Below are 12977 nucleotides of genomic sequence, written 5' to 3'. Positions count from 1 at the left end.
GCGTCCTCAGCTCATCACCCACCATCCCCATGTCCTCAGCTCATCACCCACCATCCCCACGTCCTCAGCTCGTCACCCACCATCCCCACGTCCTCAGCTCATCACCCACCATCCCCACTTCCTCAGCTTGTCACCCACCATCCCCACATCCTCTCCAAATCCTCCTCACCCCCAAGCAGCAGGGCCCATGTTTGGTGTTCCCAGAATTATGGGTGTCTGGTTTTTTAGGTTCGAGTCTGCCTGCATCTGGGAAAGACTGTCCCAGCCCCTTCCTGTGCAGATGAGAGAGCTGCCATCACCCTATTTTTTTGTTATTAGAACTGATGGCTAGAGCCAGACCTCTCTGAGCTCTTTTCTGCTGATGGTCCCTGGGGGACATGTTTGGATCTCCAGCCATCCAGAGCCCCCAGATGTTGTGCAGCTTATCCTCCCACAGGGCACGTGTCCATTAGAGGATACTGGGGCCATTTCCAGCTCAGTACTGAGTAACTCAGTGCTTTGTTTTATCCAGGTGACCTAGTGTCCTAAGGGTAACTCATGCCTGCAGCTCTCTTGAGCTGCACATACACCAGGGTCATGTTTCCAGTTCTACCCAGTTGGTGTGGGACATCCACATGGACAGGAGAGGATCCCAGGAAAACTGTCCCAGTGCTTCAAAGGGACAGAGCTGAGAGGCTGGCAGCCATTCCTGATGCAGCATTTGACAGGTTCTCCTGCACAGCATCCAACCACTAACCCTGAGTTGTCTCTGCCTTCACCCATCACCATGGCATCATTTGACCACAAGTGGAGATGTCCTGCAGGCAATCAGCACATCATGCTAACGGGTCTGCAGCACCTGGGGTGCCAGCTCAAGTGTCCTCTGTCATCTCCTTCCCTTCCCCTGCCTCAAAGAGCTGGGATGTCTGCAGGCCCCGCTATACTCGAGTTGTTGACCTCACAGCAGCTTTCAGTATCCAAAGGGGGCTACAAGGATGCTGGAGGGGGACCTTCATCAGGGACTGTAGTGATAGGACAAAGGGTGATGGGTTCAAACTGAAACAGGGGAAGTTCATGTTAGACCTAAGGCAGAAGTTCTTCCCTGTGAGGGTGCTGAGGCGCTGGCACAGGGTGCCCAGAGAAGCTGTGGCTGCCCCATCCCTGGCAGTGTTCAAGGTCAGGTTGGACACAGGGGCTTGGAGCAACCTGCTCTAGTGGAAGGTGTGCCTGCCCATGGCAGGGGTTGGAGCTGGATGAGCTTTAAGATCCCTTCAAACCAGTCTGGGATTCTATGATTCTCTTGCCTGTTGGTACCCCACCACTGCTGGTACGCCTTCTCCCTGTGCAAGCTGATCTCTGATGACTTCTCACCCCACCTCCAGCATGGGCAGCACTCCTGGCAGATCCCAGCATGAGCTATTTCCCTGGCTGGAGAGCACATACTTCCCACACTAACAGCTCAAGATCTTTGCATGATGGCAGCAGGGCTGTGAACCCTGAGTAATGGCTTCATAATGCACCATTAGCAAGAGAGGGTGGAATTCTTATGGGAGAAGTGGGAATTGCACGGGCCCCAGGAGTGCTTACTGGCCAGGCACGTCAGCAGATTCCATTAGGAACTAGCTCTTAAAGCCCCAGCTCCATCAGCTGAGATCTCACCATGAATAGTTGAGAAGGAGGCTCCTCCAAGCTCCCTCCCCTGTGCCCAGCCAGTGCTCCTGGAGAGCCATGGTGCATTGGAGGCTGGCCCGGTTCATCCAGTGTGGGACATGGACAAGAGGTGATGCTGCCCTAGCTGGCTGTCTCTTAAGCCTGTGTCTCTCCAACCAAGATCCCCAGTGCATGGCAGCCAACTTTTTACATCGTCCTCCTGCACCAGCACATGGATATGGGCCGGACTCTTCTTCTTGGGCTTTGCACAAGGGTGGGGTTTCCCGAGCCTACAGTGGGAGGGGCAGTTCACGAGGGGCTCGGCTAGTGTCCTGCTGTGAGATCAATGCCCACGGCAGGGGTACACCACTGGAACAGATCCCCAGCTGAGGGACTGTGGGGACAGGAGCCAGCCCCTTGGTGAGGGTCTGATTTACAGCAGAGCTGTGCCACGGAGCAGTGTTTGCCTGGCGCTGTGCTGCTCTGCACTGCCTGGCAGCACCACCCTGGGACACATCCTGCTCAGCTGGCTGGGGAGGTTTTACACTTCCTTCTGTCATTCTTATGGATCTTTTTGTCAAAACCTCATCAATTTACCATGAAAACAGCCCAACCCTGGAATACCATCAAAAGTCTGCTTTCCTACCAGCAACCGCTGGCACAGACACGGAGATGTATGTTCTAGGAAGAGCTTCTTTTCAACAGGTTTTGTTTTAAATGATGTCCCATTTTGCAATAGCAAATTGAGCTGGGAAAAGCATTTTCCTTGTCTCAAGTGTGACTTCTCTGCTGTTGATGGCCAGAGCTCCCATGGTCGCCAGCAGCAGACTTGTGGCTGGTGCTCCCAGTGCTGGGTGCAGACAGGGCTCAGTGATGCTGAGGTGGGGTGTGTCCATGGGTGCTGCAGGGCCAGTACTGGGTACCCAACTCACTGTGCATGGACAGATCCTGGCACACGTGCAGGAGCCACTGCATGTCCTTTCCACAGCAGAGCTGAAGACAAGCGGGGTTTGTTACCTCCCAACATCAGGGCTGCCTGAGTGTGGGAAAGTCAGGGGTTTAGTAAGAAACTGTGCCTGGTAGAAAAGCCTAAGGTTATTTAACTGTAAAGCATGGAACCTCCTAGAGAACCCATCCTGCCCTATCAGATGCCTCAGGGGTCGGAGCTGCCAGACACTGGTACACTAAGGGTTTCAGGTGGCTGCTGCGGGATCAGGGATCCCCAGGGAGCCATGTGGGAGCACATCCCTGGGGAGGCTGATGACTGTGTCTGCTGGAGTGAGCTCAGTCCTGGCCCCTGCCCTCACGGCAGCGTTTGGACCCGAGATTTTCATTCCCTGGGAGCTGGCACTGAGAGCAGCCCTGGAGCACCGCTGAGCACCGGTCACCACTTGACTCCGTGGCCGCCCAGGGCAGAGCCACCAGAGGCCCCTGCTACTGGTTCCCTTGAGGCCAGGCTCCGGAGCAGCACTGCGGGGATGCGGGTGTCGCACGAGGTTCATGTATCACCGGGAGCTGCTCTTCAGCATCATCACACCCAGCCGCTGCAGCGGAGCCCCTGGGCGAGTGCTTTCGGCTGCTGATGACACCCGCACGTCTCTCATTCCTCTTGCTGATGGCTGCAGGGCTCATGGTTACCTTCCAGATGAGCAGCAATTAGCCGCTGGCGTCCAATCCTGCACTGGAGCCCAGCCAGGGCTGGGGCCAGCGTTAGCACAGCCCAGTGCGTTAGTGGAAGCTGGGCACGGCTGTGGGGTGGAAGGGACCTGCCCATCCCTGCGCTTCCCCGGCTGCGGGATGTGCCTCTGCTGCTGCAGCCAGGTTGGAGGCGGGTCCCTTCCCTTCCCTCATGCAAAACAAGCAGGATCACGCTTTTCCTCCCATAGGTATCGCCGCAAACAGCTCCGTGGCATCAACAGCAGCTGCTGGGTGTGTTGTTGGGTGAGGCGGCACAGAGACAAGGTTCAGTCTCTGCCTGAGACAGAAGAGGTTTGGGCTCAGCTTGGGCACGTGCTGTCTCTGACTTCCAGTGAGGGTGTGGAGGTATCTGGAGATGAGGGGAAATGCACACACTTGTCTTCCCTCTGGCCCCACATCTGGGAGGTCCACATGGTCCCAGCTGAAGCCATAAGCCTGATCTGGAAGTTCTTCAACAGATTAGTCTTTGTCAGAAACCCTGCAAGGGGCATGGTGGGGTCTTTGCCACCCCAGAAGTCATTGAGGTCTATGGGGTTCCAGTCACTTGGAGGAAGGCTGTGAGAGAACATGGATGAGGTCTCCATCCATGCTGTGGGTTGGAGGAACAGCAGGCAGATGGGTTACTAGGAGTGAGGAGGAGCAGGAGGTGGAACACCTCCTGGAACACCTTCCTGGTCTGATTACTGCTAGTCCAGGATGCTCTGCACCTTGCCCTGTGTCCTGAGCCTCTTCCAAGCTGTTCTTTGTGCTGAGGACATTTTACACCAACAGGACATGGGACTGGGCCTGACATTGACGACACTGGAGGACTTGTGGGGTTGGGTGAGAGCTCTCTGCTATGGCTGGGGTGGTGGCGGCACTCCTGCATTTACATGGTTTTTTTACATCTAACATACAGCCTAACTGATTTCTCACTGCAGCTCATGCCCATTGTGTCCTCTTTTAGCTGCACATCTCCAGAGTTCATCTCCATCTTTTCTCTGCCCTATTAGTAAGACCTGCTGCATCCCTGAGGCTGGGGGAGTTTCAGTTCCCCCAGAGGACCGGGCGACTAAGGAGAGGCACAAAAGGTCTGAACTGCTTTTAGGGGCTCTTTGTTGTTCCCAGGGCTCTGCAGCTCACACCCAGCAGTGGCTCTGTTTCTGCCCAGCCAAAATATGCCCATGACCAAGCTCCTCAGCAAAGCCAGACCCTGGTTTGTCTCAGCACAAGCAGAAGACACACAGGGAGATGCTGGTGCCACTTCCTCTGACTGCAGCAGGCAGGGGTGCCTATGGAAACACCCGTCACATTGCAGAGCAGTGACATGGTCCTTCACCCTGAGACATGTCAAACAGGCCCCTCCTGGCACCCAGCAACGAGGGGAACAAGTAGTTTCCTGGTAGTGTTCACACCTCATGTAGCCGAGGCCTCAGTGCCATGGGTTAGTGGTGGCCTTGGCACTGCTGGGAATGGTTGGACTGGATGAGCTTAAAGGTCTTTTCCAACCGAGATGATTGTATGAAGTAAGGGATCTCCTGCTGCAGCAGACCCTGGGTCTGTCTCTCCAGCTTCCCTACGTGGGACTGCATTTCACTTCAGGCTGATTCCCCTGGCTGATGCAGGCTTGGTCATGTCCCACTGCTCCAATGGGCATTGCTTTGCAGGAAGAGCAAGAGGATGGGGCAGGCAACGGATCCTCTGACTGTGCCGTGACTGAAGGCTCCGCATGCCCCGAGCATGACTGCTCCCAGCAGTAGCACTGGGTGGAGGCAGAACAAACAAGTAGCACAGCAGTGCCCGGCTCTGAGCAAGGAAATGATCTGAGGGTGCAGCCAGCGCTGGCCCAGTGTGCAGCACCAGGGGGGAGCTGCTCATCCTGCTGCATCCCACCCCATTTATCAGCCCTGGGCACCCCCGTGTCTGGGCAGCTGCAATGGTGAGGGCTGGGGAGAGCTACATCCCAGCTGGGGGAGCGCAGCTCACCAGCGGTGCTGGAACCAGCTGGGAACTGGGCTACGTGGCCATGGCAGCACTGCATGACCAGGCATCCCACTCCATCCGCACCAGGGAGGGTGGATGCAGATGTGCAGGAAGAGCCAAGGGTTGCTGCAGAAGGGTTGTGCAGGATGTACAACTCCTGCTTGTTATCCCCCCCAGAACTGGGGTCCAAGGTACTGTGCAGGGCCAAACATGCAGGAGGAGTTTGCACTCTCTGGCCTGGGTCCCTTGTCAGGTCAAGGAGTGCTGGTCCCTGTTCAAATGCTGCCTCTTGCCTCTGAGCAAGGCTGGCTCTGCCCATGGCTCTGTGGGCAGTGGAGGCAGCTCAGAATCCCCCCAGGCCCTTTATGTGATAAAATTCCTGGCTGCAGGCTGGCTCCTTCCTTGATCAACCATGGATGGATACCTGGCTTCATGCTGGCAGGATGCCCTGGAGACGGTTTGGCACATTTTCCATCCCTACCACATTTCCCACCTCTCACTCTCCCTTGTGTAAGAGCTACACTTCCACAGAGGTGCTGCAACCAGAGGTTCCCACCACCCGCTGTCAGACAAATGGCTTTGAAAAGGAAGGTGGCAACTTTAATAAAGGTGACACTGAAATGTTGAACAGAAGATTATGCTGCAAAATACTCTGACACGGGCTCTGCTCTGCTCCATATTGAGCCCATTTAGCAGAGTGTGTCTTGTCTAACAAAGGAGTCCCTGAGTGCCAGCAATGTCCTGTCATCCCATCTGCAGAGGGAAGAACTGAGGGAAGCACCAACCTTTGTCTCAGAGGCAGATTCTTCAGGATGGGAAATCACAAAGAAATAAATTCTGGCAAAGTTTTAAACAACTGAAGAAAAATGTCTGTAATGGAAAGTGCTGAATAACCTATTTGATAGGTATTGTATGTGCTTCTGTCCTGCACAAATGCCTTTACAGTCAGCTGAATGCTGAGTCAGGAGCACAGGAGGATGGAGATACGTGTCTCAGACTCCTCTCCCCTGAGATTTGTATTTGGAGTCAGGTGGGAAGTTTGGATCTATGTTGAGCCACCACCAGTTTGACAGCAGAAGCACTAAATCCTCTCCTGCACTCTGCAACTGTCCATGGCTCCAGTTCTTGAACCAAGGTCTGAGCATCTCATTAAGTGCCACTTAGAAAGTGCCTTAGGTTGAGGTTGGGTAAAATATACCTAAACCCTCTCTTCCACCAGCAGCTGGATTTTGCTCAGGAAATCCTCTGTCCTGTCTGGTTGTGTTGTCTCCCTCTCCCATCGAGTGCATCAATGTGTAGACAATGTCCCTGGACCGGAAAGTCCGCTGTACCTCAAGCAGCGTCTCCAGCTCTGAGCCCCCATGAACCAGTTCTTCACATTCATTTGGTGGGGTTTGCAGAACTGGTCCCACCAGCTGGATCCTAGCCATCTGCACCAGCCCTCAGTCAGGACAGCCTGCAGGGGCTCTGCTCTACCAGGTGCTTGTGTTGGGCCCTCTGAGACAACGGCAGTGGGTAGGAGTGAGTGTGATGTGCTCAGAGAGGGTGCCAAAAGTGTATCCACTGTTCAGGGAGTGCCTCGAGTGCTTGTGCCCAGAGTGCTAACAACATGCCCAGCAGATCAGCATGGCACAGGTCTCTGCATCTTCAGTGATGGGTTTGCAAGAGTAGCACAACAGAGTCCTTGTTTGGTGCTACTCCGCTTCACCCCTTCTTGATCCTTACATTCACACTCTGGTCCTTTTTCTGTTTGCCTATAAATAGCGAAAAGAGATGTGAATTCTCTAACAGACCCGGATGCTATCTAAGAAATTCAAAATCTTTCCAACAGAGACCTCTAAAAGCAAAGCTCTGGGACTCAGGGGATCACTGACCACGATCTGTGCAGCTGTGTCAGCTCCTGAGTTTGGACACTGTGGGCTACCCAGTGATATTCAGGATCATCCCAAGTCACAGCATGAGTAAGGCTGCCAATACCTGGTTACAAAAAGAAGATTTTTTCCCACCTAGACACATGTGTAAACTCTTCTGGGCAGGAAGAGTTGGAGGGTGCTGTCTTGGCTGTTTAGGTCAGTGGCATGACTTGGGGAGCATGGACTGTTCAGGGAGTGGAGGAAGGCTGTGGTTCCCAGTGCCTTGCACTCATGGGGCCTGTGCCACAGCCCCTGGGCTATGCCATGCCCGTGGCTGTAGAACACCCGCAGCAGCCTGGAGCAAACAGAACAAATACAAAACCACAAAAACCCAGCAGGGAAAGATAAGCTCTTGGTCAATAATGCGCTGGGCTTGGGCCAGCTCCCCCAGTGCTGTGCAGGACTGAGCCTCTGAGGGACAGGGACTAAAGATGTTTCACTTGTGCTTATCCTGCCATTGGTGAGGCTGGATCTGGCAGGGATGGGCTCTGCTCCAGCCAGTGTGGTTTGGGGACAGCAGGAGAAGGAAGGACCTATGTTGCTGGGATGGAAAGGGACACTGGAAACAATCAGAGCTGGTGTTCTGGAGGTGTTGGGGAGTGCAGGCTCATGGGTGCCTGCCGTGGGAAAAGGTGGGACAGGGAGGCAAGAGAAATCCCATGGTCCCTTCCCATGGGTACACACTCCAAACCAGAGGTTTTCCCTCTGGTAGCTGGGCCTGGCTGATCACTTCTGCCTGTGCATGGGGAAAATTGAAGCCACCATATCTTGCCTCTGCCCATGTTCCTCCATGTCAGCTGCCTGGAGGAGGTAAAGGACACTGAAGTCACCTTGCACACACACATAGATACAGAGATGTGTCTGGGTTTAACGTGTTTGCCACCTCCCCATGTGCATCCTGCTGGGGAACGCTGCTTGCCCTGCCTGGAGCCACGTGAGCTGGGCAACCATCAGAGATCACAGGTGAACCAGAGAGGGGGAAATGTGCCAGCAGGAACGCCCCAAGGGGAATGCAGGATCCCTGGGTCTGCAGGACCCTGGCCATGCAGTGCTTGGCCTGAGGCAGGGGGTGGTGGGGTGCACTGCAGGAGCTGGATACAGCCTCATCAGTGCATGCCAGGAGGTCTGGGCAAGTGGTGGCAGGGACCTTGCACCCACTTCCCGCTGGGTTCCCAGGGTGATGCCACCGGCTCCTTGGGTGTTGTCCCTGAGCAACACACCCAGGGTGCTGGTGGGGACAGACATTGAATGGTGACAAAGCCCTGAGCCAGGCTTTATAGGCTGGATTGAGCAGGCATTAGCAATTAAAAATCCCAGAGCAAATACAGGAGGGTGTGGTTACTGCTGCCCTGCCTTATACATTGCTGCAGTATCCAACTAATGCTCGTTACAGGCTTTTATCTGGAGGCACATCAAGAATATTCTTGAAGGCAGCAGTCCCAAGGGCACATGGGTGGAAGAGCACCCTTAGACCTCGTGGTGGAGGGTAAAGCTGAATTTACCAGGTCTGGGCATCCTGGTAAATGTAGGGTTATAAATCACTGTGACTCACACTGCAGCTTCCACACTCCAGGGAGAGTCAAGAAAACTTCCTGTCTGCCTCTGTGGTCACTGCAACAAGACAAGGAGAAAAATCAGTCAATAACAAAAATAACAACATGTAAAGAAAAAACAGTAAATAATAATAATAACAATAATCATAATATTTGCTCTTCACTGGTTGTGACAAGCTTTATAAAGAAACTGCAAGGAAATCTCTCTGGAGCACTTGGGGTGGGGATCATGTCACTTGGCAACCTTCCTGCTTACACACCAGGAGGTATATGCCTGGGGGCACCACCCTGGCTGAGATACCAACACTGAGGAGAGGTGAGTCTGGTCTCAGAGCTGATACTCACCTGCGTGTCAGTGGGGAAATCTCTTTGTTTCATGCGATTTTATAAAACCTTTGTCTCTTTGGTGCGAGGGTCTTGGTACATGGTTTCACGGTTGGCTCCTGGCATTCTCCTACTGCCATCATCCTTCTGTCAGGTACATACAGCTCCAAGCACAGTGGAGCTGCTTACTAATTACCTTGGGCTAATTGGCTCCACCAGCTTTGCCATCATGCTGATGGGAAAGGACATCCCCTTGGGATGCTGGGAAGGAGTCAGGATGCTGTCCGTGCAGTGGTGTTCTCCTGAAACACGGACATGTCCACCTCCTTTAAGCTTTGCAGTAGTGTTGCTGCTTATAATTGAAGCTAAACCTGAGCCATTTGGAGCAGCTTTTGGCTGACCTGGATGTTTCCATGTCATCACCAGCCCCACCATGCAATGCAGGGGCTGATGCTCAATGTGTGGGTCCCTCCTGCCGTAGGACCATGCTTTGGAACACAGGCAAGGTCCACACTGCCTGGTGTTTCTGTCTGTTGAGTGAATGCCAAACAAGCCAGGCATGTTCTAGACAAGCCTGAGATTAAGAAAGCATAGTCTCCAAACCAGTGTTCAAACATGGCACTTTGTACCTTGTTTCCATGCATTCAGTATTTGCCATGGGGCTGTATATGGGGCATCATGCCTGTGCCGTTATGACACAGCCTCTGCTTGGTTTTCACTGTTCCCCATTACTTTGCTGGAAATACATTCCCTGCTGGCAAAACCTTCCTAACGTGGACAGCCCAGTAGGGCACACAGGTTTGATGGGCTTTTGTCAATAAGCAGCCAGGTTAGCTCACTCGCACAGTGGTTTTACACCTCATTTACACAGAGATTTTGGTGTAAAGCAACAGACCAGACCTGCTTTATTCTGATCCACTTTCTCTATTTGTCCAGGTTCTATCACTGGGAGACAGCTCATGCTCCCTGTCCCTCTGCCACCAAAAGCTGTCATGAGAGAGCAGCAGCTCTCCAGGACCCTCAACTCACAGCATCGTTGGATGGGAAGTACCATGGAAATAAAGCCCAGATGATAACCACCTCAATTTCCACCAAAAGCCCGCTCCTCACATTCATCCACACAGGCTCATCTCATCACAACCAAGTTCCTGTCCATCATTAATCTATTCCAGAGCATTTTAAAATATAATGTTACTTCTGAAGAGTGGCTGTTACCAGCAGGAAGGTCTCAAGACCATTTCCCAACGCCAGCAAAGCATCCCTGTGCATGCTGAGCTGTAGGTACCTTTCCCCTGAGGGTCCATCTGGCTGGTCGATGTTGTAGTGATCACCAGGCCCTTCCTTTTGGTCTTTTTGGATACTCTTCACCAACTGGATGATGCTTTGGAGCTTCTCAGCATGTGATGTTGCTCCTCCAAGTGCAAGTTTCCATTTCAGCTTTGCTGGATCTGTGGGTTAGTTGAAACCAAGCTCCCTAAAGGGGACCTCAATGTTAAATGTGTACCAGAAGGACCAGAAGACAAGACTGAAGGCAAGCAGCAGGGCTCCCAAGTAAACGAAGAAGTCCCAGGAGCTTAACGGAGCAAAAATTCCCAGGAAGAGGGTGATGAGCCCGACCACATCGCACAGCACGGCCAGGAGCAGTATCATGGCACAGCGGCCCATGAGCTTGGAGGTGGTCATGGTGGAGCCGGAGGGGCCGGCAGCATCCCGCAGTCTCTCTCTGCCTGCCTCTGCTCTGCTGCAGGCTGCCAGAAGGAAGTACAAATGTCACGACACACCTTGCAGAACAATTGGGAGGGAGCACACGATACTGCTTTAACCATTTCATGGCCCTGACATCACCCTGTCCTGGAGCTGATCCCAGGGGTGCTGGGGAAGGGATCTGCCACCGGGATATCCCGAGAGGGGCCGGGTGTGAGCACATCACAGCCAGTCTGCGTGAAGCTGCAAGTCTGGTCCTGACCCAACCCGCACATGGGCTGTGCTACTTTGGCTTGAGAACTGGGGCATCTTGTGTCACTTCTGGGCAGCTTCAGTCACACCTGGATCCCAGCAAAGCCTGCAGGGCACTGGTTCTGACATCCCGGTGCCAGCCTGGAAACATCCTGCTGCTCCCTCTCTTTACAGGTAAACTGAGGCATGGAAATTTGTCCACAGTGTCAAAAATGCATCACCCTCACAACACCTCCAAAAGCAGGTCTTGCTGTGAAGCCATAAATCAGAGAACCTGTGTCACTGCCCGTCCCAAAAATGAGAACCAAGCAAATCAGAGAACCTGTGTCACTGCCCGTCCCAAAAATGAGAACCAAGCAAGGCAGTGATGAATCACCTATATGAATCTGCCTTATTTGGCAGAAGTTGCCAGAGCTCCTGGCTTGTCTCTGAGCAGCCAGTATCGCTTTGTGAGATTCTGGATGTCGCTTCCTCCTCTCTGAGTGATCCTGGGCACATCTTTCCTCTCCTGCCTCTCTGGTCTGCATGTGCTTGGCAAACAGGGGAAGTCTGAAGGAGAGGGAGCATCCTTTGGCTCTGAGAAAGCCACCCCAAGACATGAGCACTTCAAGGCCTGTGAACTAGCAGCTGCCTGCCCCGTCTCTTGGCCAGGCAGAGGGTGCCAAAGCTTGAGACAGGACCATTGGTCATGAGGTGGGCATCACGGACTGGAGCAGTGCCCAGTGGCAGGTACCTACCGGAGTTGGCCTTAGCTCCAGGGGATGCCAGGGACCGCACCAGGAGTGTTGCCCTCAGTACCCTTGTCAAACCCAAGGCACCCAGGGCCCATGCACCAGCTGAGCAGCCCTGAGCGAGGTGATGGCTGGAGGGAGTGGGGGACATCACCTACCTTATCTAGGGTTTCCTGTGCTGCTCAGGGAATCCCAGCTGCTAAAAGCCCCCATGCTCCTGCTTGCCACCCACAGCACGCATCTCACCAGGCACATGGCAGAGGATGCCCAGCACAGCCCCCATGGTCCTCTCTCCTGCTCTTATCCAACCTGCTGCTTGCAAACACTCAGCACACAAGGGCTGTGAAACCATCTATTCCAGTGCACCCTGTTCTCTCCCAATGGCAAGTACCTGCCTGTTCCAGGAGATATTTTTTTGCCCTTGTCTGAACAATGAAGGCTTTTAAATACCCAAATAAAAACCTAATCTCTTCTTTGTGCATTATCACCCTCTGGGGCCTGGGGGTGAATCTGCTCTTTGCCAACCCAGCATTAGCCCTGGATTACTTACAGGAGGGCTGGAGGGAAGTGCTGAGGCACAGCTTCTTTCAGGATCTGATCACCTGGTTAGCAGGAAACACTCTGTGAAATCTGCTTTCATGGGTGCTCAGCCAAAAAACCCACCCCTTGCTCTCAACCCCAGCCTTCAGTGAGCCCCCAGTGGTCCCCTCAGCTCAGGGGGTCACCCACAGCTCAGCAGCCAGAGCTTCCCTGGACCCTAAACCCCGGGTTCATGCTGATCTTGCCTGTACATGGGTGCTCTTCCCTTAACTAGTTGTGACACAAGGCTCCGAGTGGTGCCTGGTGCCTGGGTTGCTGTTGGGGAGCCTGTTGGTGGATGCCTTTTTCCATAGTCTTCTCTCAATGGACCGCAGCAATAGTGGAGCTGAACAGAAGGTGGAAGAAGAGTTTTGCAGCTCTTTGCGCCTCAGTTCAGCCATGGTTTTATGAATGCACCCGAGGTTTAGTGTTGACAATGATGGAGTTGTTCTGGCGAGTTTTATGAGGAGCCCAAGCACTGCCACCCTTTGAAAGGAAGGATCTTTTCTGTGTCCCCTCTTGTGTCCAGTTCCTGTCTCCTTTGGTTTTATTTAGTCTTATCTTCTGTTCACTGAATTTCAGGGAGTTCCTTCAGGTGATTTATTGTGGTGGGAAAGCCCCACAAGCTGCCT

At 53.5% G+C, this 12977-nt stretch overlaps 1 protein-coding gene across 1 annotated transcript; it reads right to left on the bottom strand.

Annotated features, from left to right (window-relative positions):
- Window positions 1-10534: 10534 nt before the first annotated feature.
- TMEM238 (transmembrane protein 238) lies at window positions 10535-10762 on the bottom strand. The gene has a single exon (XM_010019871.1). The coding sequence runs from the start codon at window positions 10760-10762 to the stop codon at window positions 10535-10537; it is 228 nt and encodes a 75-aa protein (XP_010018173.1).
- Window positions 10763-12977: the final 2215 nt, after the last annotated feature.

Source organism: Nestor notabilis, unplaced genomic scaffold (genome assembly GCF_000696875.1).
Source record: "Nestor notabilis isolate BGI_N333 unplaced genomic scaffold, ASM69687v1 scaffold5058, whole genome shotgun sequence".
In the NCBI taxonomy this organism is placed as follows: domain Eukaryota; kingdom Metazoa; phylum Chordata; class Aves; order Psittaciformes; family Psittacidae; genus Nestor; species Nestor notabilis.
This window is presented reverse-complemented; position numbering and strand designations above follow the sequence as displayed.

Excerpts from the sequence above, each read along its gene's own strand:
- TMEM238 (XM_010019871.1), bottom strand. The coding sequence starts at position 10,762 with ATGACCACCTCCAAGCTCATGGGCCGCTGTGCCATGATACTGCTCCTG.